The sequence below is a fragment of the Populus trichocarpa genome, chromosome 11 (genome assembly GCF_000002775.5).
Source record: "Populus trichocarpa isolate Nisqually-1 chromosome 11, P.trichocarpa_v4.1, whole genome shotgun sequence".
Lineage (NCBI taxonomy): Eukaryota > Viridiplantae > Streptophyta > Magnoliopsida > Malpighiales > Salicaceae > Populus > Populus trichocarpa.
In genome coordinates, this window is record NC_037295.2 from 18,215,364 (window position 1) to 18,242,185 (window position 26,822).

The 26,822-nt window shown below is 35.6% G+C and overlaps 3 protein-coding genes across 8 annotated transcripts; 2 read left to right on the forward strand and 1 right to left on the reverse strand.

Moving 5' to 3' along the window:
- The first annotated feature begins 3,014 nt into the window (after positions 1 to 3,014).
- On the forward strand, positions 3,015 to 6,884 carry LOC7484701 (probable ribose-5-phosphate isomerase 4, chloroplastic). Of its 2 annotated transcripts, XM_002317035.4 has the most exons (9): positions 3,015 to 3,258; positions 3,625 to 3,752; positions 4,186 to 4,255; positions 4,805 to 4,909; positions 5,084 to 5,179; positions 5,269 to 5,325; positions 5,834 to 5,951; positions 6,047 to 6,113; positions 6,626 to 6,884. In XM_002317035.4, the coding sequence occupies exons 1-9, from the start codon at positions 3,097 to 3,099 to the stop codon at positions 6,678 to 6,680; spliced, it is 858 nt and encodes a 285-aa protein (XP_002317071.4). In that variant the 5' UTR covers positions 3,015 to 3,096; the 3' UTR covers positions 6,681 to 6,884. The 2 variants fall into 2 exon arrangements, with proteins under 2 accessions (XP_002317071.4, XP_024436691.2); XM_024580923.2 differs by lacking the exon at positions 6,047 to 6,113.
- Positions 6,885 to 10,064: 3,180 nt separating this feature from the next.
- On the forward strand, positions 10,065 to 12,074 carry LOC7489100 (beta-amyrin 28-monooxygenase). The gene is made up of 3 exons (XM_002317036.4): positions 10,065 to 11,187; positions 11,303 to 11,490; positions 11,583 to 12,074. Exons 1-3 carry the CDS (start codon positions 10,248 to 10,250, stop codon positions 11,901 to 11,903), a joined length of 1,449 nt encoding a protein of 482 aa, XP_002317072.4. The 5' UTR covers positions 10,065 to 10,247; the 3' UTR covers positions 11,904 to 12,074.
- Positions 12,075 to 12,735: 661 nt separating this feature from the next.
- Positions 12,736 to 16,858, reverse strand: LOC18103474 (uncharacterized). Of its 5 annotated transcripts, none has more exons than XM_052445676.1 (3): positions 16,690 to 16,858; positions 15,088 to 16,004; positions 12,736 to 13,167 (listed from the first exon to the last, which is right to left on the reverse strand). In XM_052445676.1, exon 2 carries the CDS (start codon positions 15,953 to 15,955, stop codon positions 15,095 to 15,097), a length of 861 nt encoding a protein of 286 aa, XP_052301636.1. In that variant the 5' UTR covers positions 15,956 to 16,004; positions 16,690 to 16,858; the 3' UTR covers positions 12,736 to 13,167; positions 15,088 to 15,094. The 5 variants fall into 5 exon arrangements, with proteins under 5 accessions (XP_052301636.1, XP_052301635.1, XP_052301638.1 ...); XM_052445675.1 differs by having other exon boundaries at positions 15,088 to 16,042; XM_052445678.1 differs by having other exon boundaries at positions 15,088 to 15,987; positions 16,690 to 16,856.
- Positions 16,859 to 26,822: the final 9,964 nt, after the last annotated feature.

Sequence of the window (26,822 nt, forward strand, 5' to 3'; positions counted from 1 at the left end):
TGAATTATATGATAATTTCTTTTTTTTATCTATAAGCCTAGTTTTCCTTCTTCTTCTTTTTTTAATGGTCCAACCAACATAAAATTAAGAAAAACATTGTCGAGTTCTTAATAATCATAAAAAAAATGACAAAATGAATTACTCTTTTCATATTTTAAATATTTCAAAAAATATATATTATATTTTTTTTCTAGATGGTGGTTGTAAAAAAAGTAATTTCATTGATTCATTCATATTATTTTATGATTAAATAAAAATCAATGTTTATAGAGTAAAAATAGCTCTCTCTCTCTCTCTCTATATATATATATATATATATATATATATATATATATATATGCTCAGCAATAGATCTGGAGGTCCATGATCGAATGAGAAAATGTTATAAATGAAGGGAATATTTTTTTTGGGGGGCAGAAAATGTGGGGAAAAAAGAATAGAGCAAGACAAAAATGGGATGAGGAAATATGTGTGGAAAATGATAGTTAGGTCAATGGGTCAGCCTTTTATTTTTATTTTATTTTTTGGCCCTCTTTGTTTCATTATCCCCAACGTTCCAATTTCACGAGATTTTGTCTTTGCCTTCACCCGTGACACTATTTGTACCCATGCACTATTTGATTCATGTTTCGTACCTCTGTCGCAACACGTTAAAATTTTGATTTCTTTTCTTTTTAAAAAATATTTTTTAATATCTTTTTTTTATTGTTTTAATATATCGACATCAAAAATAAGTTTTAAATAATATCACATTTAATGAATTAAATACTATATAATATTTTGTACCTTTAGAGCATATAGTTACTGTCTCAGACACGATAAAAGGAGAGACGATATGAGTAAATAAGATATTTTATTTGTTTTCAGTATCTTAAAATAATATAAATTCATTCTAAATTAAATTATCTCGTAATATATTTATTCTATACGTATTACACACAACGTGGGACAATGCACAAAATATTTTGCATGATAATAAATAATCATTGTGAAAGAATGAGAGAAGCTCTATGGGGTGTGTGTGGGGGTGGCAGGCAGTGCAATGAACACCGAAGGTGACGGTGGTGGTGCACATGTGAAAGTGGAAAACATGGGGGATTTTGGCATCGAATTCTAACCTCCATTTCGGTGGGATCCTTCTTTATGAGGCCATGATTTTCTTGGTGTCGAGGTGGTGGGTACGGTGGGTCATCCGATCATGCCATCATCATCTTCAACTGTGTTAATGGAGACTATTTTCTTTAAATATAGTCGTTAGGGTCCCTTCTGCGCTCAAAAGAACCCTTCCCCACTATCATTAGCATCACTTTCTCTGTGATTCTAATCAATGGCCGCCTCCATGTGAGTTGATGAAAATGGGTCAGCTTGACCATGCCATGTTTTGTGTGATAAAACCAAAAGGTGAGAGAGCAGCAGCTTCATCGCATCCTAAAATGTTGAGCTTTAATGCTTCTCAATCTCTTCTTCTCACTTTTTTCGTCTTAGTTCATGTCCCAATCAAGATTTCCTTTTTCTTCTGGATTTAAAGGTATATTTTTCGCGTTGATATGATGCTTAAAGTAGCGTTTGATCACTCTTTCACTTTTTAAAGAAATGAAAATAATGACTGTAGAGAAAACAGGCTCCTCGAAAAGTTGCTTCAAATAAATAGATTCCATTGAATCCTAATATCAAAATTAAAATGTTTAATTGTTCAAAAGCTATGAGTTTTTTTAAAAAAAATTATTAATTTGAGTCTCATAAACCTCAAAATTACTAGAATTTTTTATAGTCGTTAACTTTAAAACTCATAAAATTAATCAAGATATATACAAGTTAATTAAAACACCCACAATAATAATAAAAAAATTAGAATGTCCAACTATCTTCTTTGATCAAATTTGTCCCTTGTAATATACTTGATAAAGAAGATTTTTGCTGTGTTCCATCATTATTATTTGATCTTGTTTGTTCTATTCATGTTAAAGGGATTAAAAAGAGTAATAATTAGAATGTATTCTGAATAGAATGTCCTTTTCTATAGTTAATCACGAGTAAAAGCCCTGTGCCCTAGCTAGCCGTTGGACCTACTGACTTTGTGATTCGTGAATCTATAATGACATCGATCGGTGGACATTATGAAGAACTTGTTAGAGATTTTTGTTGGAAGTTTGATGATTATTTTCTGTAATTCTTATATTTCAGCCATTGATTTAATAAATGTAAGTATGCTATTAATATAATTTCAAGTGAATTTTTAACATATAAAAAAAAGATTTTAATACTATAGATTTATATACTTTGATATCATGAAAAACATTAAACAGAATTGTAGTTTTGCACACCCTTTTCATAGAAGGGTTATGTTGTTTTTTTATATTAATTTTAATTTTTTATTCCTTGATTTTTTTAATAATAAATAAAAACTTAATATTGCAAAATTTGGTATTAATTGACATCGGATAATTAAGGTTGTGTTTGTTTTTGTGGTTTAATCGTGTTTTTAAAAATTTAATTTTTTTAATTTTAAATTATTATTTTTGTATTTTTGTATTGTTTTAATGTTTTGATATTAAAAATAAATTTTAAAAAATATAAAAAACTTTTTAAAGTATTTTCATATAAAAATATTTTAAAAAATAATATTTATCATAATCTCAAACACACTATAAATAAACAAATAAGAAAAACAAGAAAATAAGTTGGAGGAGTTAACAGAACGTGATTTTAAAGAATTAAATTGAAAAGAAAAAATGTACAGTGACCGAAGTGCAAAATAATAAAAATCTCAAGGACTAAGAGTGAAAGAATGGGCTATGAACAGTGATACGAAGGGAGCTACAAGCTATCAACAATGAAAAACATGTCTGTTTTAGTTTATTTGTTAATGTTAATTCCTTGGACTTGGGCTCTGCTGTTATTTGCAATGGAGAGATTTATTACATTGGGCCAGATAGAACAAGGCTATCCTGTAAAGTGATACCATGGCTTTGGGCTCTGAAACACCTCTCTCTTGGGGTGTCATTGGCAGTCTTTTTATGAAATCTGGTAGTTGTTTGATGTTTACCAGAAAACAGAAACGGATAAGAGAGGAGGGAAAACAACAGTCACTCAAGAATGGCATCATTAGCAACATCAACACTCGTGTACTCTACTCCTGTTAGAATCAAAACTAGTTCAAAGCCAAGGTCAAGTTCAAGAACTTGCAAGAAAACAGTCCCTTTCCTTGTTACTAGAGCAGACAGTTCTTCTCTTCTCCTCCATGCAGCTAAGCACACTGTATGATTATCATCCCTCCTCATTTTTTTCCCTTTGAGGAGCATGCAAGTTTGCCAAAAAAGCTACACTCTTTATGCTCTTTTCTTCATCACTGAATGTATGTGTTCAATACCAAGAAATTAGTTTCTGTTCTAGCTTTGATCTGGGATTGCATTTTTTATACGTTTCTTGATCTCAAGTGTGGATTTCTTGAAATTGGTTTGATTGGGATTTGTGTTAGGACTTTTGGGTTACAATCTAGAGTCTAAGAATCAACAAGAGACTGAGAAAAGAATTGATAATTCACCTGCATTGTTTGTGATTTTCCATGCAAATGTTATCTGTGGTGAATTTACGGGCAAATTCGTTGCCATGTTCATTTTCTAGGTTGATAAACACATACAAAGTGGCATGGTTGTTGGTTTAGGGTCTGGACAGGCTTCTGGTATGGCTATACAGTATCTGGGTCGGCTACTCCGAACTGGGGCTTTAAAAGACATAGTTGGAGTACCCATGTGAGTTCATATTCCCAATTTCCTGACATTATCAATGATGGCATTGTCTTTTTCACCAAATAGGTTTCTGTGCTGCTTGATGAATCTATATGATCGCCTTTTTAATGCATATACAACTATTAGAGAGCAGAGTTCAATTCCTACCAGCTTGTCTTAGTTTCGTCTTTTTTTTTTCTTTTCATGAAAATTTATCATAACTCTATCTCATAGATAGATAGATAGTATGCTATATATATATATATATATATATATATATTCCTCTGCGGCATTGCCTTCAGTCTTTATTTGTGCTCGAGTCTCGTTATTGTAGATGATAGCACACTTATACAGTTATACATCTGTCGTGTTCGGCTTTCACTATCTTTTAAAAATTTTGCAGTAGTCCTATCCATTCTTTTGCTAGAATGTAGATCTTGTTTTCATTTGCTTCCAGGTCTGTAACAAGTGCAAGTGAAGCAGCAAAGGCTGGCATCCCATTGGACGTATACCAAGATAGTTCTCAAGTGCGATGAAGTTCTGATCATTTATCAAAATTCCTTCTTATTGATATTTCTCTAGTTCAGTAGAAGTTTTATACATTTGCAAGTGAACATCACGAAATAAAAGTTAGCTAGCCTGGACAGGAAGATTTGAAAACTTTCTAGGATCAGATTAGGTTGTCTAGTCAGAAGTTGTTATATATGAGAAGAAAATTTCTATTGAGAAGGAAGAAAGGAAAACAAATCCCTTTAAGAATTTGTACTCTAGTTATAGCAACGCAGCCAGTAGTTCGTCGAGTCAAGTGGTTCTAATTTGTAACCAAAAGGGAGACTAGAGTGGCTGGTTATGATTAAAATCTATCTACGCAGATGTGGTGACTTTGGTCTAGCCACGATTGCGTGGAGTCACTTGTTTAGCATGCCTCTACCTTTGGGTTAAAGGGTTCCTCATCCATCATGGGTGGGTAGATCAACAATTTGTAGTAGCTCTTTTGCCTTCCATAGTTTTGACTGTTCAGATATCAGAAATCTTGGACCTTAGTCTTGTGTCACTTTTAAGTTGCTGTTTTGTAGATTGATTTTGCATTTGATGATGCTGATATTATAGAAGAAGAAACACTTGTTGCAATCATTGGACGTCAGAAATCACAGAGCGACGAGTCCATCATTCAAGAGAAGGTAAGTCTAGCTTTTGATACTCTAGGCATCTGATGGTAAGTTTTCTAAACCATTTGTGGATAATTCAATAATCAAATGCATCTACTGAGAAATTGTTCTGAATTGATATCTCAAAGTTGGTGTCTCAGTATCAAATTCTGACTGGTTATCTTTCCTCCTCCTTATCTCTTGCAGTCAATACTCAAAGCAGCCAATAAGCTTGTATTCATGATTACAGAAAACCAGTACGTGGGAGGTCTTGAAGGTTCTATTCCAGTTTTGGTTCAAGCTGTAAGCCATAACGATTCTCATACATGCGAAGCATTAACTGCTGCAACAGGAGATTGATGACCTGATTAACACTTGCATCTATATTTCAGCTCAACTGGATGGAAACTGCTGAAGAGATTGATGACCTATTTTTAGGTGATGCAGAGGTATGAACTTCACAGCATGCTACCCAGTGCCACCAAGTTGATTACCTATCAATTAATGGCTAAAAGATTAGAATAGTAGGCCATTTCTTCAAGTAGCAGAAAATTTAACTTTCCATGTAAAAACCTGAATTAGGGAAGCATAATTGGGGCATAATATCACCTGGACAATAAGCAGTGGTATATACCATGGTAGAAAGCACGCATTCTATTTACCAATCTCAGTACTTTCTGATGTAATCTAATGAGAAATTTTGGTTCTCAATTATGTTCCTGCCTAAGGAGGATCGTTGCCGCAAACAGTTTTAGGCTATACCAAACAGGCTCTCTTAACTCTCAATACTTTCTGATGAAATGATTTTTATTGAACCCTTCCTAGTTGAAACAACGGCCGATTTGAACAAACTAAATCATGCAATAAGGGTTCTTGAAATATGGAGTTGTGATTAGTAGCTTCATTCATACTCTAATGCCCAACTACCACCTTCCTCCTTTTGCTTGGCATTCAAAGGTATGGAGGAGATCATCGATAGGACAAGCTGGTCCGACGGGGGGCGATTACCCTTTCATTACAAGAGAAGGTCACAACGTTCTTGATGTCATCTTCACATCTCCAGTACAAAGCCTTGGTAGGTCTATAATCATGAGTTCTTCTCATTCTAATCTCTTTGTCCATGCATTAAGTTACTCTTTTCCACGACCGCACACTAATCCTAATCTGCAGCTGAAGTAGCTGAAAGTCTTGATAAAGTTGATGGCGTTGTTGATCATGGAGTTTTTTCCAAGTTCCCGTTAGTTCTCTTCTTGTCTCCTTCCAAACTCTTACCTGTTTCCTTATATTTGTTTACTTGTGTACAAGGTTGTAACAATGCAGTTTAAAGCAAAATCATGCCAAATTTTTCACAGCAGTTCACTATGGAGGAGTAGATCTGTGTTATTAAACCCGGCCCAGCCTAGTGAGTCAACATAATGACCCGTCTACCCGGGCTAGGTTTCAAATTAAACTGGATGGGAATTGACCCGGCGTGCCTGGTTAATCCGGTCGAAACCTGATTTGATTTTCTTCCAAGCCATCTTTGTTTGAACTAGAAAAAAAACCTTGAAACAACGTTTTGATTTGGTTCGGGTCAAACCAGATTAACACGCCCGCATGTAATCTAGACCTTGGTCAGGGTATAATAACTTTGGAGTAGACTACATCACATTTTTTGAACTTCTCATGTACAAACTTTTGTTTTTTGGTTGCTTTCCTCAAACATGTGTTTTCAACTGATAACTATGAGACTTTATTGTCTTGTTGCAGATGCACTGTTGTGATTGCTGCTGAAAGTGGAGGTCTGAACATTGTTGATAGATAGTCTCCTAGTGTGGGATATGATTCTTCTTGAGTCTGTTCTGTACAGAAAATTGAGCAAAGAAAAAAAAAAAAACAAAGTGAAATTTAGACATCCTGTTTTTGGACCAAGGTTAAACTGTATTTAAGGTAAGGTTTAATCTGATATGTGCAACAAGATTCTTCTTTTGTTTAAAGCCAGTATTTAGTATACTTTGAATTTAATTTAGGCCCCGTTTGTTTGCTGGAAAGTAGTTTCCTTTTGGAAAATGAATTCCGAGGAAAGTGAATTCCGGGAAAGTGAATTCTGAGAAAGTATTTTCCGATGTTTGGTAGTGTAATGGAAAATAAGTTGGAAAACACTTTCCAGTGTTTGGTTATGTCATGGAAAATGAGCTGGAAAATAACTTATTAATGTTTTATTTTTCTCAAGTTTATTAAAATAATGAGGAACAAATCTTACAAAGGGAAAACACTTTCCTAGAAACTAAACCAAATTTTTCTTTGACTGGAAAGTGTTTTCCGTTGACCGGAAAGTGTTTTCCGTTGACCAACTTTTCTAATGGCAAACAAACACAGGAAAATTTGAAAAGTGGTTTCCGGAAAAGTGAATTCCGGGAAACAAACATGGCCTTAAACACTTACTTTTCATTTTAATGGCCCCAAGAGTTACCAATATAGTTATCTAAATCAAAGATCAGGTTTGTTGGGTCAACTTGGATGCGTGCTAGCAAGCGTAGCATATATCTATTCTAAAATGATATATAGTTTTGAATATTTTTTTAATAGCTCGAAAGATGTTTTGGGTAAACAAAAATCTATAAAATTAAAATTGTCGGCCTCATCCGAATTTAGAATGATTAAAAACACTTATTTTTAAAAAATAACACATTTTATTGAATTGTGTCAACATTATTAATAAATATTGTTGCGAAATGAGCCTAATTCTCAAGTAAATTTTCTTAGAATCTTTAAATATAATTATTTTATTTATAAAAATGTTCATACAAGTTGACTTTAACTTCCATCAACCACGTGGCACGTCACGGAGAGGGACTAAACATATTATCTGGAAGGTGCATATGGACAGGGGCGAAATCAGGGGAGGCGAGCAGGATCCGGTCCTGTAAAATATTTTAAATTTTTAGTGTTTAAATATAAAATAATATAATATATTTTTATTTTAAATAAATAAATTTTCTAATAATAAATTATATCTTGAATTACATATTGTCCAAGAAAACAATGTCTCCCGCTACAACTTAACATGGGACTTGGTCAAATTATCAGTTCATCAAATTAACTAATTCACACCTACTCTCATAATTAAATTATTATTATTATTATATATTATAAAAACCTCCTAATTTCAAGGAATCGATCTAATAATTAACTAATTCACACCTACTCTCATAATTAAATTATTATTATTATATATTATAAACCTTCTAATTTCAAGGAATCGATATAATAATTAAGAAGGTATGCTTGGTTTTTTAAGAAATTTAAGGCCATCATTCTGAAGAATTTAAGGTATGAAAAATAATTTTAAAAAGAATAAAAATAAATTACAAAATAATGACTATTAAACTCTCGAACACCACTGAGCCGACAAATCTTATAATTATGGGTATAAAGTATAAACAACGTGAATATCGTGCAAGACGAAATCGGTATAAATATTTATGAGCAGCACTCCTTTTCATAGAGAAGTACTAATCGTGAAACATTAAAGGAGGTTGAGGGGACAACACTTACGACTTTGGAGATACTCTTAGATTATTGTCTGGTTAATTAAATTTTATTAAGTCTTAGATTACGACTTTAGAGATACTTTTGGGAATGTTAAAAACAAAGCTAATTATTTCTGGTTAATTAAATTTTATTAAGTCGGACAACATAACATAATGGAAATCGAGTACATGTATGTATTTTTACTGTGTCTGGAAGTATGGTTATGATTGTTTTTTAAAATGTTTTTCACTTAAAAATACATCAAAATAATATTTTTTATATTTTAAAAATTATTTTTAACATTAGCATATCAAAATGATTAGAAAATGTTAAAAAAATATTAATTTAAAATAAATAAAAAAATTTAAATTTAAATTTAAAATTTTTTGCAAAATTTCAAATTTTGCCATAAATTTTGATATTTTCAAAACAAAATATATATGAAACATATTCTTTTTATCTCTGGTATCTTTACTTTTTACATCTCAAAACAATAATTAAACACTACTAAATTAGAGTCTCCTAATAGAGAAAATTAACAATTTATTTCTTCATCAATTACACATGGGATTAAGATCACTTAATTTGCCCTTTTCTTTTAATTTCCATATCCAACCTCGTTTTTTTTTTTTTTGTGTGTGCTTCACGTGCTATTTAATAACTTTAAAATTATATTTTGGGATTATTTTTCTTCATGTTCATGTTGCTTAGCCATTTTATGTTCTTTTCTCCCCCCTCTGGAGAGGGTTTGAGCTATCATCTTAGGTTTAATTCTTAGTTAAGATTCCAACGCAATCCCTAGAATAAAAAAAAGGGAATAAAGTTTACAGAGTAGATAGATTATCCAAAGTTGAAGATTCAAAATCTTTACACATGAACTGATTTTGTAGATCTCTTTCACACTGGTTTCAAAATACCTCAGCATGTTGACGTTAACTAGCTTAAGTTATTGGATGAGATAGTTCTTTGATATGATATTAAAACCTTGATAACCAAGTGGTCATAAGTTCAAATTTCTGGCTTTCACTTGAGGGGGTGTGTTAAAGAATAATATAAATCATTTCCTGAAACCTAATCTAATAGCTTAAGTTATTGGATGGGATAGTTCTTTCACATATATCTTCAAAAAGTTTTTGTAGATTCATAGTGATTAGTTTATGATATTAAGTTTTGATTGCAAGAACAAAAATGGAGAAAAGAATAATCACTCGTATGAAATATTCCCAAAAAAAAAAGAGAGGAAAATATATGATTTGGCTATCCACTGTTGAGGCATATGTGCATGATAAAAAAAATTAAAAGCATAGTATTGATACCTATATATTGGGTTTAAGATATTCTTTAATTCTATATCATTAAGGGCATGTACAGGATTGTGGTTACGGTTGTGATTCAAGGTGTTTTTCGCTTAAAAATGCATCAACATGTATTTTTTTTATTTTAAAAAAAATTATTTTTTAGATCAGCACATCAAAACGATTTGAAAACATAAAAAAATTATTTTTTAACACAAAAAAAATGAATTTTTTAGAAACCCGCGGTTTCCAAACAGTCCTCAAATCCTTTAATATGTTAGTACATTATTAAATTAACTTTAATATGTTAGTACATTAACCGAGTTTAATAACTTTGCGCCAAGTTTATTACTTTTGTCCTTTTTCTTATAGATTTCAGTTACTTCATCATATTATGGTTCACATTTGACTACTAGATTATTGGCAGGCAGACAATGCAATTTTAGACTAGAACGCTACTCATCTTTGCCTATATGAACCCACCATTCCATCCACTGTAACCTCAAATCTTCACAAGTTGCTCCCAAAACTATTGAACAGATTCTTTAGCATAAAAAATAGTCATGGAGGTAATATGTTTATTGTTGTCCATGGTTCTTTTGGTCCTAGCACTAGCTATTAGCATCTTTGCTTTCAAGCACTCATCCCACAGTGCCAAGAACCTGCCACCAGGGAGCTTAGGATGGCCTATCTTCGGCGAAACGCTTGATTTCTTGTTTGGTAAGCCTGGAAAGTTTGTTTCTGACAGGATGAAGAGGTACTCTTCTGATATCTTCAAGACGAAGATTCTTGGAGAGGAGACTGCTGTCATATGTGGCCCTGGTGGACACAAATTCCTCTTCTCCAATGAGCAGAAGCTTTTCACTGCCTTTCGACCTCATGCGATGCAAAAGATCTTTCGCTCCTATCAAGCTACTGCTCCTGCTCAAATTCCACGCGAAGCTGAATCGAAAATATTAAGGTCGCCAGGGTTCTTGAAGCCTGAGGCATTGGTCAGGTACTTGGGGAAAATGGACTCTATCACGCAGCTGCATATGCAGACTTGTTGGGAAGGAAAAGATGAAGTCAAGGCCTTTGCTCTTGCTAAGACACTGACTCTGTCTCTTGCGTGTCGCTTTTTCTTGGGCTCGGATGATCCTGAACGTATAGCTAGGCTTGTCAGCAATTTTGATGATATGACCTTGGGGATGCATTCCATTCCTTTAAATGTCTACGGAACAACTTTTTACAGAGCTAACAAGGCTGCAGCTGCAATCCGCAAGGAACTACGAATAATAATCGATGAGAAAAGGGCTGATATGTCCAAAGGAGCACAGGTGCAGGATATACTATGCCACATGATCTTGGCCACTGATCCTTCAGGCAAACACATGGCAGAGGCTGAAATTGCTGACAAGATCATGGGTTTACTAGTTGCAGGATATAGTACAGTGGCTACTGCTATGACTTTCTTTATGAAAAATGTTGGAGAGAGGCCTGACATTTATGCTAAGATCCTAGCTGGTAAAGAAATCATTCTCTCCTGTTTTTGATGATTTTGAGTATCAACACACACACACACACACATATGATTGTCATGTTACTGATCTTATCAATGGCCTGTCTTCTTGAAATCCAGAGCAAATAGAGGTTGCAGCAGATAAAAAGGCTGGAGAGCTGCTAGATTGGAATGACATTCAGAAGATGAAATACTCATGGAATGTGATGTATGAAGTGATGAGGCTCACACCCCCACTCCAGGGAACTTTCAGAGAGGCCCTAACTGACTTTACTTACGCAGGATACACCATTCCAAAGGGATGGAAAGTATGTGATGGTTTTTGTTCAAGTCCATAATTGTCTGCACTGCTTTACACATCATGCTTTCCACTAACTCTTGATTTGCTCTACATTTGCAGATATACTGGACTGTTAGCACAACAAACAAGGATCCACAGTACTTCCCAGATCCCGAGAAATTTGACCCATCGAGATACGACGATGAAAAGGTTTTTCCTCCGTTCACATTTGTGCCCTTTGGAGGTGGCCCTAGGATGTGCCCTGGAAAAGAGTATGCTCGACTAGCTATTCTGACTTTTGTTCACAATGTCGTGAAGAGGTTCAGGTGGGAGGTAGCATTTCCAGCGGAAAAGATCGTTGGTGACATGATGCCAACCCCTGAAAAGGGACTTCCAATTCGCCTTCGGTCACGCCAAGCCGAAAGGCTGGCTTCCTTTTAACCATTACCTTTCTCTACTGTCAAGATTGTAGCTTTCCACCCATTAGCCATGTCACTTTCTTAGTTTCTCGCAAGACCCGGACTCCAGCGCCATTTATTTTATAGAAGTTGTTTGTAAGTGTGATAGTTGTTGTTTTTAAAGTGTTTTTTAATTAAAAATATATTAAAATAATATTTTTTTTATTTTTAAAAATAATTTTTTTTAAAACAAATTTTGCTAAACGCAATACCAGGGCTAGTTTCTTGCAGATTGACTACAGCAACATTTTTTTTATTAGTTTCTTGCAAGACCCGGAGCCAAGCAAGTTGACTAGGGAGGCAGCCCAAGCTTTAACTATTTTTTATTCTTGAAAAAAAAACCCTAAAAACTGTCATTTTACTAAAAAACAAAAGACTGATTTTTACTATAGACCTGATTGAGCTACATCCGAAGTCAGACTTTATTGTATGTGTACAAAATTTTCCTTGTACAGCTTCATGTGCACATCGGACAGAGGTCCTGTTAGCTTCATGATTCCAACGTAAAACGAGAATAGAATTGCTTGAAAAAGGTTGCCGGATTCTAAGATCTCTACAATTGAAAAGGCGAAAAAGTAAAGGAAAAACATACAGCGCCTGTGAATTACGAGTGGATTACAAACAAGTCCATTATAATCTAAATTTTTTGATTCCAGGTCCAGCCATCCAAAGTTTAAGTTGGCATTCACTTAGTGGGAGGGAGAAGAGCTGAAAACAGGGCTCACTCGCATGCAGAGAGCCTGACACTAATAGAAGCACATAACAAAGTGCCTAAAAAATTTAATAGCACAGAGACACCACCAAACATCCAGATATATCACTTCAAGTCTCATTTTACTCTAGGCAAGAAATTGTCAATGCCACATTTCCACAGCATCTTTTTTTCAATGGACATCAGGCGATCAGCTTCATGTAGCTTGAGCACATGCATCATGCACCCAAAATCGCAAACACTATATGATGACTAATTTAGTTGAAGGCCTGCACTGCCCCAAGTTTGTTTCGTCTAATGATCAGATTTGCTAATATAACTTTTCCTCTTGGTAGTGGATGCTCTGCTAGAATAACATATTGTGATATAACATCGACCAAATCCTACACTAGAATATAAGAGAGATACACAGTAGTTGAAGTCACTTGCAAAGTTGAAATGAGTTCAGACAAAATCAACAAGAAACCTTCACGACAGCACTTGAAATAACCTTCTTCTACAAATTCCATCTGAAAACGTTCAAGGCACAAACGACCTGCAAGAGAAAGATGATCAAAGTGAGCTTTCCAGGACAAGCTTGGAGTACAGTGCAACTGGAATGCAATCTTACAATTGAGATATGTTGACAGCATTATAACGTTTTTAGCATCTGATTTATATCTCCAAATAAATCTGCCTAGAGTTGGTTAACAAGCAAGTCTTTGGTAATATTAAAAGTCGTGTCAAATCTAAAAAAAGTTGGAACAAAAATATACAAATCTTTTAATAAATGCAAGCAAAACATGCAGATTTTAATATAGCCACAAAAAAAGCTTTAATGAGCTAAGAATGTTACTCGTTCAGCAATGAAATCTGTGGGTAGTCAATGAATAAAATCACAAACAGAAACTGATACAAAATGCTATCTTTTAGCACCGAGACTGAATAGGAAAAACATCGAACACTAGAATTAGTTTTAGCCACGTTTGTGTTTCCTAAAATACTAAGTGAACCCAAATATGACATGCTGGGTACCTACTAAAATGACAAAAGACCCATTCAAACCAACCCCTCCTGGAATTGGTGATGATGAATGGATGATTACTGTTCTGGGGAAAATGCTTCAAGTTTGTTGGAATCTAAGGGTATATAGAAACTTATATTTTAAAATTATGCACTTAGTGGCAGCTACAAAGTGGATTATGACTAAATGGCGCCACCACACAATGTGGTATGGGCCAGTGTTAATGGGGTCAAATATTCCCTTGTCAGTACACTCCATATTCCACAGGAACAATGATGACGGGGAGCATTATGTATTCCCACCATCTCTAACGATATAGACATAAATTAAGAATCTAATACATCTGTACATATAAGTGCACTTTCATTTGAAAGCCAATCAGACAACCACTTTAAACTCATAGTTCAGCGGCATAACTAACAAATAAAAGGCTTTAGTGCCTGTTTGGGGATGCGGTTCAACATGCTTTTCATGAAAATTTCAAAAACAAATTGGCTTCAAATTAATTTATTTTTTAGTGTTTTTGGATCGTTTTGATGTGATGATGTCAAAAATGAATTTTAAAAAATGAAAAAAAACATTATTTTGATACATTTCTGAGCGAAAAACACTTTGAAAAACAACCGCTAGCACATTCTCAAACACCCCCTTAGTAAAAGAACCACATTCTACTTGGTTAAAAAGCATATGCCAAACTCATAACTATCCAGATCAAACATCAAGTTGGTGAATATGCAGACACTTGGAATAACAAACCTGGTAATAAATCAATTGATAACAGAAAATTCCTAACATTGCACAAAACACATTAGGGGTGAAAAATTAGAATGCCTGGTCACAATTCGAATAACTGTTTACTCATTCATCAACTAAAAAGAAGTAAGCAACTGCTCAGAAAGTTTGGGAACTACAGTTACTATAAGAGCAACAAGCTCAGTGTTTCAGAATTCCTCCCAAACTGAGATCTTAGACCAAGACCTAAACTTCAGCAGCATGGCAAACTGAAATAGGATCATCACGAAAAACATTTATAGCTAGCTTCCTCATACATGCAATTAATTATTTTTTTTGCTTGCCACAGCTAAATTCGAGTTTCAAAATTAATTACATATCCAAATGATCAATGCACATCAGAATAGAAACACTATGACTAAGTTTATGTTTTCAACAATTCTGTTTTCATTGAAACTATAAACCCAAATCCTGTCACCCAGTTAGTAACATATTTCAATACAAAACAATCAAAATATCTGAAGATAGATAATACCAGTTATTGAACATATTATTAAATGGCAGAAATAGAAAACACAAGTTGCTGATAAATAAATCCATTCAATCAATGTAATTAAACAAACTCAATCCTATCAACTTCGTCTAAATATCCAGGTCTAAGAGATTGAAAAGCAAGTAGACATTCAAAATCCATTAATCAAACATCAAAAGGAGGCATACCTAATCACTATTGCTGCTGATTCTGCTGCTGTTGGGAATTGGGAGGAGGTGGCATACCCGGACGAGGGGGTCCAAAAACAGGAACATGACCACCAGGTGGAAGTGGCATCCCAGGACGGGGTGGAGGTGGTGCTGGCATTCCAGGTCTTGGTGGAGCAGGTGGTCCTCTCATCATTTGTACCTGTGGCTGTGGTGGCCCTCCCATTGGTCTCTGGGCAAACTGTGGTGGCATCGGGAAACCCTGTGGGGGCCTAGCAGCAAATTGAGGTGGACCTGGTGGAGGTGGACCCCGGCCCATTGGTGGACCCTGTCCAGAATATGGCATAGGAGGCATCTGACCAGGTGGCCGGAGAATAGGTGCACCACCAGTTGGCAGACCACTTCCTGCGGGGTAAGTCATGGGTGGAGCAGAAAGTTGAGGACGAGAGAGTTGTGGCTGCATCATGCCAGGGGAAGGCCCACCAACACCACGGACAGGACCTGCTAGGCCAGGCTGCGCCTGAACAAGAGGAGCAGTAGGAATTCCACGGCCAGCAGCACGACCAAGACCGGGACCAGCAACAGCTGCAGCAGAGACAGCCTTGGCACGAGACTCTTCAGGAGGAGGAGGGCCCTCAACAGTCATAGAGATGACCTCTTCACCACGAAGGAGAACAAGGCCAAGAGTACGGCGGTCCTCACGCTCCTCATTATTCTTCTTGCCCTTTGCTGGTGGGAGCTTACGGAACTCCTCACAATCACCGAGTACAAGGTTCATGTGGCGATCAAAGGCCATGAATTTCCCTACCAGCTGCCGGCCATCTTGGATGGTCACACGCATCCGGTAGTTGATATATTGGAGCATCTTCGAACTCTTTGACATCGACATTTTTGCAATCTACAGTTTCTTCAGCAAAATGTCTTTATATATCCAAATACTGCTTGCATTAGTTTAAAAAGTATCAACAGTTCTGGTCTGAACACAAATCGCCAAATCCAAAAGTAAGATCTTTAAAAGCCAGCTCCAAACACAACCATATTGCATCAAGAACAAGATAAGACCAGAGAAGCAAAAGAAACCCTCTTTCAGTTTTACAGAGATTCATTAACTGAAACAACACACCTATCATTCTTAGCTAAATACAAAAATCCAGAAAATTAGTTAATTAATTTGACACGATAGTACTGCTATTATTTCATTTTCTTCACGAAAACCCATCCTTTTGTCTCTTCAAACATTTAATTACTTAACACATTGGAAAACAAAAAAAAAGGCTTCTCATATTACTTATCCTACTCTTAGATTCCAAAATTCAAGCACCAAAAATATAAAAATTCACTACAACTACCATTCCAATCCACCCATCATCCAAAAAACGAAAAACCCATCAAATAAAACAGAAAAAATAAACCTAAAAAACCCAGATTTCAGCAAAACCAAATCTGGGTTTCATTTTCCACTCATCCATTACATAAAACAACAAAATCCCATCTCGTAAAACAAGAAATACGAACATAAAACCCCAAAAATAAGCTAAACAATGCACAAACAACAGGGTCTCAAAAATCGAAACTTCTGCTGAAAAATAATATCAGAAAAAAAACCAAAAGAAAACGGCAAACCTGAAAAGTCTGGCTCTTTACAGGAGCCCTCTTGGAAGTTGTAAGCCTCTTTTACAAGGTTTTGGTTTTCGGGTACTGAGATATGGAATCTGTAAGAATTAGGGTTTACGTGAGTGAAGAGTGGGGCTTTTCGTTTTGGTTTGAAAGAGGGAGGGAGGGGGGGTTAATTAGAACACGCACGCAGGGGTAAAATGGTCAAGTAGAATAAAGAATGGATTCGGTGTAGTCAGGTATATTTTTTTGATCGTGGTAAGATTGTGGTGACATTTATCTTTTAAAATATTTTTTATTAAAAATTATATTAAAATAATATTTTTATTTTTAAAAAATTATTTTTGATATTAATATATCAAAATAATCTAAACACACTAAAAAAAATTAATTTCAAGAAAAAAATAAAAACAATTTAAATTTTTTCAAAAATATTTTTAAAACACAAAAATAAAATATACCTTGAACAATTCTGGAAAAAAAACAAAAAAATCATAAAAAAAAACATGTGGGAAAACATTATAGCAATCCACGGTGTTTTAAAGAAAAAAACTACAAAGTTAAATTCTCAACCAGCTCCATATTAAAAAAATAAAATCAACAAAAACAATTCTGAAAAAAAAACACAAAAAAAAAAAGAAGAAGACAATTTTGAGGGAAAAAAAAAGCAAAAAAAACATGTGGGGAAAGTTAAAGCTAAATTCTCAACCAGCATAATATTAAAAAACATCGACAAAGATAATTTTAGAAAAAAACATGTGGAGAAACACTGTAACAAAACACTGTAGATGATTTTTTTTTCCTTTTGTATTTTATGATTTTGTTTTTAAAATTATCTTTGTCCATTTTATTTTTTTAATATTAAGCTGGTTGAGAATTTGCTTTGTAGTTTAATTTTTCTTGAAAAAATTATGTATTGCAATAGTGTTTCTCCATATAATTTTTTTTTACAAATCCGTGACAATGCACAAGCATACCGTAAGCTCGCAGCAACGCGCGGGCATAGCAACTAATAAATAAAGCTAAAACATGTGATGTTTTTACTATTTATAAAAATATTGTCCACTTTCTTATATTTTTACTGTTGATTAAAATAATATAAATTTTTTAATTTTTTAATTTAATCCTCAAATGTTTCTTTTGCACAATTAAACAAAATTAGAGCTCAATTGCATATATTTTTTTTTGTAGCGGAGAGTTGAATTGAAATAAAAAGGACTAAAGTGAAAAAAAATAACATAGGTGGTGGATTAAAAATTTTGGTCAAAAATTCATTTGAGCCCCTCATCATTTTTAGTTATTAGGTGATCAGTCTCTTAAATTTTATAAATTCAATTTTGATACCGCACTTCAATTTACTCATTTTTAGTCCTTTTTTAATTGAAAGAGAGAGAGAAGAGGTCGTCGAATTCTGGCTTAGAAAGAGAAAGTGTTCGCAGGTGAGGAATCCAGCCACCAAAACGGTCATTTCTTTTAATCAAATAGTTTCATGTGATGAGAGGAATTAAGATTACATGTTTTTTTTTAATCTTGAAAACACCTAAAAAATCATATCTGAGCTTAAGAAGTTTTTTTTTGTTTCGAGTGGATTTCAGGTTTTAGGGTAATTTTATGTTTTTCGTAGCTGTGGATTTGTTTAACAAGGTCTCTAGGTGTTTTCTAAGTATTTTGGGCCAAAAATTGGTTGAAATGAGTTTTTGAATAAAAAACAAAAGACCTTATTTTTCTGGGCACCACAATGGCTGGATTCAAGGGATGAACAAATGACACATCGTTTGTTGATGCAGGCGATGCGTCATTTTTTTTTCCTAATGCATGGGGCATACGATATCTCACCCATCCCATTAAATTTCAAAAAATATATATAGGCATGCGCACCAGGCGTTGCTTGATTGGGCCAGGCTCTAGGTCGGGCCTTCCAGGCCCAGCAGCACCTAACCTGATTCTTTAAAAAAAATCAATTTTTTAAAAAATAATGCATTGGTTGATATTTTTTTCAAATAAAATTTGGGTTTCTGTTTTAATTAGTTTGTGATGATTTTTTTAATGATATTGTGTATGTTTAGTTTTTAAAGAGTTAGGTATGATTTATGTGATTTTTTTTTAGTTTTATATAGATTAAATTTGTTTTTTTTAAGTATTGGTATTTTTCATATTTGCAGCCTTGTATTTTTTTTTTATTCAATAAATTTTATGTGTGTATCGGCCTCTATTATAAATTTTATAAGTTTTTCTATTACAATTTATTTTGATAGAGAAATTCATTAAACACAACAAGGTAAATTATCCATGTTGCAATGTTAAATATTTTGATCTTCATTTGTTACTTAGTTTTTTTTATAGCATTTTAGTATTCTGTTGGTATTTTATTTTGTGATTGTATATTTTTTTATCATGTAGTTAAATAAGAAATAGTTTTGGGAAAAAAAATTATAATCTCACTGGAGTCCATAAGCCGGTTAAAATACGCTTCAAATTAATTTTGCTTTTCAAAAATGATTTTGAAAAAAAATTAGAATTTGTTATTTTCTTCTTTGCTTCAAATTAATTTTGTTTTGGTATTTTCAAATTGTTTAATGTGCTAATGTCAAAGATAAATTTTAAAAAAATAAAAAAATATTATTTCGATGTATTTTCAAATAAAAAACACTTTAAAAAATTATTATTATAACAATACCAAATAGATTCTTGGGTATGATATTTTGATAAATTTTTTAATTGCGATTTGAGAAAATAGGATTAAGAAAAATTAAAAATTATATTTTTTTTAACCAAAAGTTTAAAAAGAGAGGTTTCTAGTAGAATTCCTTTAAAACTGTTGCGTCGAACACTTTTAAATCGTAATATATCGCATCACATAAACAAACGGATCGCTGCAAAATCCATGGTTTATGAGACCAGATTTTTTTTTTCTTTTGCTGTTACCGACTACCTAACATGTATTAGGGCAGGTTCATGAGCTGTCGACGTACGGGCAATGCCAGGGACAGGTAATTCCTGTGAATGAAGTAATTCATGTATCTTTTCTCCCATGCTTGTTCAAACTGAGTCGGTTTAGGTATTCCACATGATCCCCACCCAGTAATGTGGCTAAGAACTGAGTTTAGAATCCGAGTATGTAGTGAAGACAGGCTAAGCTAATGACCCTAAGCAGACAGTGAACTGAAATTGGGTTGCATCTCATCAGGTGAAGGCAGGAGAGTACTGCATGTTGTCATCAAAAAGTTGATGCCTGATTCCATGGACATGATGATGTTTCCCTGAAGGCGCCTCTTCTTTTTCTTTCTTTTCAACATAACAAATTGTTGGGAAAACTAGGGACAACTAACCGGATCAATTCAGCGGAATACAATTCACAATTCACAAGTCCCAATCCTTTTTCCCTCTTTGTGCAGTAAAAAACAGAATCAAACAATGAACAAATATAATGCAACAATCACACAAATCAACACCAAGATTTTTTACGTGGAAAACCCGATGCGGGAAAAACCACGGGACCGGAGTCCACCTAAAAACTTCCACTATCACAAATAATGGGTTCACAATTGTTCTTCCTCAGATTCAACTAAGGGCTACAACATATATATCATCAAGAACAACTTATTCTCGGATTACAACAAGATTAAAGAGAGTAATGTTAGAGAAAAGCTCACAACACTGACAGCCTCGTTTTCTGTCAAAACGACCAGCTTCCACACCACCAATCTTCAATCCAACCGTTCAGAATGAAGAGGAACGTGTCTAGAAGCTGCTGTCCAAATCTCAGCCCGATCCAACGGTGAACGAACTGGAAATCGAAGAAAGAAGACAGACTGCTCTGCTGCCTCCTCTTCTTTCTTTCTCTCGGTTTTTCTCTGCTCTCTTGTTCAAATTTGCTACTGCCTCTACAGTGGCAGTTTCATTTTAAATCAAAGAGGCAGCCAGCTGCCTCCTTAATTAATGTGGTGGTCCCCCCATCACATGGTGCGGGACCACACAACAAATCTCCCCCTCACGCACCATGTGAGGAATTCGCCATACTGGCGATCAACATGTAAGCTTCAATTTAGGAGGCTCTGACAAGCCTGCCTCCCTTCTGCAAAACTCAAACTTCTCTCTCGGTAGAGGTTTGGTCATCATGTCTGACACGTTGTTATCGGTATGGATCTTCTCAACAACAAATGACTTCATCTCCATAGCATCTCGAATCCATTGATATCTAACCTCAATGTGCTTTGATCGAGAGTGAAAAGTAGGATGCTTACTGAGATGGATTGCACTTTGACTATCACAGTGCAACACAAAGTTCTCTTGAACTAGGCCAAGTTCATGTATGAACTTCTTCATCCATAACAACTCTTTGCCCCCTTCAGTAAGAGCAATATATTCAGCCTCAGTAATGGATAATGCCACACATTTTTGCAACCTTGATTGCCATGAGACTGCTCCCCCTGCAAACTTCATCAAGTATCCTGATGTGGACTTTCTAGAATCAACATCACCAGCCATATCTGCATCTGTGTATCCATCCAACACAGGTTTATCATTACCAAAACATAAGCTAAAACTAGAAGTACCTTTGAGATACCTGAGTATCCATTTCACTGCTGACCAGTGTTCTTTACCAGGATTGGAGAGGAACCGACTGACTAAACCAACTGCATGAGCTATATCCGGCCTTGTGCAAACCATGGCATACATCAAGCTACCAACTGCGGATGTATAAGGAACCTTTTTCATCTCATCTCTTTCTTCATCACTTGAAGGACACTGCTTAGAACTTAGTTTAAAGTGGCTTGCAAGTGGAGAACAAACCAGTTTGGAGTTGCTCATGTTGAATCTCTCAAGTACCTTTTGGACATATCTCTCCTGAGATAGCCAAAGTTTCTCCTTCTTCCTGTCACGTGTGATCTTCATGCCAAGAATCTGTTTTGCCGGTCCTAAGTCTTTCATTGCAAAAGACTTGCTTAACTCTTCCTTCAACATCTGAATCTTCTTAACATCATGGCCAACAATCAACATATCATCCACATACAACAAGAGAATAATAAAGTTTCCATCTGGAAACCTTTTCATAAATACACAATGATCAGAAGTGGTCCTGTCATAACCATGATCCACCATGAAAGAATCAAACTTCTTGTACCATTGTCTTGGAGCTTGCTTTAACCCATATAGGCTCTTTTTCAACTTGCAAACTAACTGCTCTTTGCCTTTTGCTTCAAACCCTTCAGGTTGCTCCATGTAGATTTCTTCATCTAAATCACCATGGAGAAAGGCAGTTTTCACATCAAGTTGCTCAACTTCAAGATTCAAACTAGCAGCTAAGCCAAGCACAACTCGGATTGAAGACATCTTGACCACTGGTGAAAAGATTTCTTCAAAATCAATACCCTTCTTCTGACCGAAGCCTTTCACAACCAATCTTGCCTTGTACCTTGGTTGTGAGCAATGTTCATCAATTTTCAACCTGAACACCCATTTGTTCTTGAGTGCTCTCTTACCTTTAGGAAGCTTCACTAACTCAAAAGTATGGTTTTCATGCAAGGATTTCATCTCTTCTTGCATTGCTTGCAACCACTCACTTTTCTTCTCATGTGACATGGCTTCATCAAAGCATTCTGGCTCTCCCCCATCAGTAACTAGCACATACTCATGAGGAGAGTATTTAGTGGAAGGTTGGCGAGGTCTAGTTGACCTCCTCATTTGTGGCTCATCTGGAGCTTCCTGCATAACCTGTTCAGGAATAACATCAATATCATCATTAGTTGATTCATGATCACCAACTAATGGCTCAACAAGAAAACCACCATTATCATCATTTTGCAAGTCTCCCCCATGATTAGTAGGCATCAAAGGTAACTGTAGAGTAGGTCTTGGATTTGAATTAGATGGAATAAAAGTTGTAGACTTTGTTTTCTCCTTCAGTTCAAAGTCTTCAATGGTTTGATCTTCAAAGAAGATAACATCTCTGCTTCTAACAATTTTCTTCTCCTTTGGATCCCACAACCTATAACCAAACTCATCATCTTCAGAGCCCAAGAAAATACACTGCTTTGTCTTGCTGTCAAGCTTAGACCTTTCATCCCTTGGAACATGTACAAATGCTCTGCATCCAAACACTCTCAAGTGTGCATAGGAAACATCCTTTCCTTTCCAAACTCTATCTGGAACATCAAACTCAAGAGGAACTGATGGAGAAAGGTTGATCATGGCAACTGCAGTCTTCATTGCCTCACCCCAAAAGGACTTAGGCAGCTTTGCATGAGAGAGCATACATCTAATTCTTTCAACAATGGTTCTGTTCATTCTCTCAGCCACTCCATTCTGCTGTGGAGTCTTAGGAACTGTCTTCTCCAACTTGATACCCTGTTCCCTGCAGTACTTCTCAAAAGGACCCCTGTATTCACCACCATTGTCAGCTCGAATACATTTAAGCTTTCTGCCAGTTTCTCTTTCAACTCTGGCATGGAAATCCTTGAAGACATCAAGCACCTGATCTTTGGATTTCAAACAAGTGGCCCAAATCTTCCTGGAGTGATCATCAATAAAACTAACAAAGTACAATGCACCTCCAAGAGACTTATCAATCATAGAGCAAACATCAGTATGAACTAAATCAAGAACATGTGACCTTCTATGTGAAGGTGATCTTTGAAATGCAACTCTATGTTGTTTACCAACTAAACAATGAGTACATGTGTTCAAGTTCATACCTTTTAAAGGAAGGTAGTTCTTCTTGGCAAGGATGCCAAGGCCTTTCTCACTCAAATGTCCAAGCCGCTTATACCATAGATCAGTAGAGCAATCTTCAATTGCATTCACCTCCCCTTTGATCACCTTGGCTTGTGACATGTAGAGACCCATCTTCTTCCCTTTAGCAACAATTAGGGAATTTCTGGAGAGCTTCCATTTACCATCTCCAAAGTAACTGTGATAGCCTTCTTCATCAAGAGTACCTGTAGAGATTAAATATAGGCGCATATCAGGCACATGCCTAACATCTTTGAGTAGCAACTTGCACCCAGTATTGGTTTCCAACCAAATATCTCCAATGCCCACAACACTAGCCATCCCTTGATTTCCCATCCTAACTTGACCAAAGTCACCAGCTGTATAGGATGTGTAAAAATCACGTCGGGGTGTAACATGGTAAGAAGCTGCTGAATCTGCAACCCAGGTGGTATCTTGACATGCAAGATTAACACAACCATCATCACACACAATGGCAACATCACCATCAGATACAACTGCAGTTGTACCATTCTCTTCATTCTTGTCTTCATCTCTACCCTTTTTATCTCTTTTATACTTTCTGCAATCCTTTTGCATATGCCCAGGCTTGTCACAATAATAACACTTAAAACCCTTCCTTGACTGAGATCTTCCTCTTGGCTTCCATTTGCCTTTTCTATTGCTGGATTCTCTATCTTGCTTGTCGTGAGAGAACCTGCTTTGACTTCTCCCTCGACTTTCTGTAACAAGTGCATGAGACTCGGAAATACTTGTCCCTTTCCTCCTCTTCTCTTCATTGAGGATACAATCCTTCACTGTTTTCAAAGTGAGCTTTCCATTCGGAGTAGAATTGCTAAGTGACACTACCAAAGTCTCCCAACTATCCGGCAATGAACTCAATAGGATTAATGCTTGCATTTCATCGGCTAACTCAAGGTTCATCAATGACAGCTGATTCAAGAACCCTTGGAATACATTTATATGCACTGAAGCATCTTCACCATCTCTATACTTCAAATTCACAAGGTCTCTAATTACAAAAACCTTGTTTTGTGCACTCTCCTTGGCAAAGGTTTCTTCCAACAGCTTCCACACTGTATAGCAGTCATGTTCTTGAGAAATGTGATTAATGGACTTAGAAGATACTCATTTTCTAACATTAGCGGTAGCCTTTCTATTTAGTCCATTCCATTTTGCATCATCCATATCATCAGGCTTTATTCCTTTACATTCAATCGGCAAAGCCAAATCATTGCAATATAAGTGATCCTCCATCATTGTTTTCCATAGAAAATAATTTGAGGAAGTGAGCTTTATCATGCCCGAATCTTCCTTTTCCATTTTAACTACACAAGAAATTCAATCTACACAACCAAATGCTCTGATACCACTTTGTTGGGAAAACTAGGGACAACTAACCGGATCAATTCAGCGGAATACAATTCACAATTCACAAGTCCCAATCCTTTTTCCCTCTTTGTGCAGTAAAAAACAGAATCAAACAATGAACAAATATAATGCAACAATCACACAAATCAACACCAAGATTTTTTACGTGGAAAACCCGATGCGGGAAAAACCACGGGACCGGAGTCCACCTAAAAACTTCCACTATCACAAATAATGGGTTCACAATTGTTCTTCCTCAGATTCAACTAAGGGCTACAACATATATATCATCAAGAACAACTTATTCTCGGATTACAACAAGATTAAAGAGAGTAATGTTAGAGAAAAGCTCACAACACTGACAGCCTCGTTTTCTGTCAAAACGACCAGCTTCCACACCACCAATCTTCAATCCAACCGTTCAGAATGAAGAGGAACGTGTCTAGAAGTTGCTGTCCAAATCTCAGCCCGATCCAACGGTGAACGAACTGGAAATCGAAGAAAGAAGACAGACTGCTCTGCTGCCTCCTCTTCTTTCTTTCTCTCGGTTTTTCTCTGCTCTCTTGTTCAAATTTGCTACTGCCTCTACAGTGGCAGTTTCATTTTAAATCAAAGAGGCAGCCAGCTGCCTCCTTAATTAATGTGGTGGTCCCCCCATCACATGGTGCGGGACCACACAACACAAATCTCGAATTTTATCAGCAGCGGTTGAAGGGATTTTCCTTATCCACTGGTAAGTATTCTATCTCATCATCCCTGTTAGCGACTCTCTCCAAATGGATTCGTAAGGCCATGGTGGGTTTTTTCCTTCCTTCACTACACTCTTTGGGATCGAGAGCTAAACCTAGCCCCTCTCGCTCAGTCTCAAACCATTATTGCCTGTACATTCCATTTCCTGATGCAGAGAGTAAGGGGGGAATTCAAAATGGATCGAGCAAACTCAAGTTTTGAAATTTAGTCTCAGCTCGTTAAAGAGTTTTAGGTTTCTGTTTGAAATTTGATTGCCATTTGTTAGTTTTAGCCACATTCAGGATATTGAAATTAACATTGTCATGGAGCAATTATTCCTTAAACCCTCGGATCGGATGCTTCTGCTTCCTGCAAAAATATTAAAGCCTGATCGCATACAGGTTCGTAGCTATGGTTCATAAATTGAGCAAACCAGGAGACAAACATACTGGAGCAGACAGCAGTGCGAGTACGTACGTACTACTTTAGCACTAACAGAACCATTGACATGCAGAAACAGTACGCTTGTTGTGATCATATTAGGACAAGATCTATAAATCTGTTCATAGTTTTTCATATCTAATGTTTTCTTTACACATGCATTTTGACTCGATTCTCTCATGCATTATTTCTCTTATAACTAACGTTAATTAACATATCGGAGAGTCGAATTGTTTTTTCAAGAATAACAAAGTAATTCAGACACCAAGTTCATATTCAAGCTCGCGTGTCTAGGCCAAGATCGCAGCTCGTGAAAAACTAATTTTTAAGTGAAGACTTTATTGATTAATATTCGATCTTTTGAAGTGAAAATTATCTGTCGTGTTATAGCTTGATATTTGGAACCAAAACCCCGGCCTATCCATTAATTGGTATTCTATATTTTGCAAAGAAAGTTGGTGCCATTGTTTTTATTCTAATTAGAGCACCTGAAGGAAATGTGACTCTTTCTCCTATATATATATACCAATAACTTAAGCTGTTAGATGAGGTCTCAGGCCCATATTACCTTGCGCTTAATTTTTATCAAATAAATGGGAATGGTCATGACCGCTTCGTTATCAAGGCTCTGATACCATGTTAAAGAACCATCTCAACCCAATAGCTTAAGCTATTAGGTGATGTCTTAGGCCCACATTACCTTATGCTTAATTTTTATCAAATAAATAGGGATGGTGAGATTCGAACTCGTGACCGCTTAGTCATTAAGGCTTTGATACCATGTCAAAGAATCATCTCAACCCAATAGTTTAAGCTGTTAGGTGAGGTCTCAGACCCACATTACCTTGTGCTTAATTTTTATTAAATAA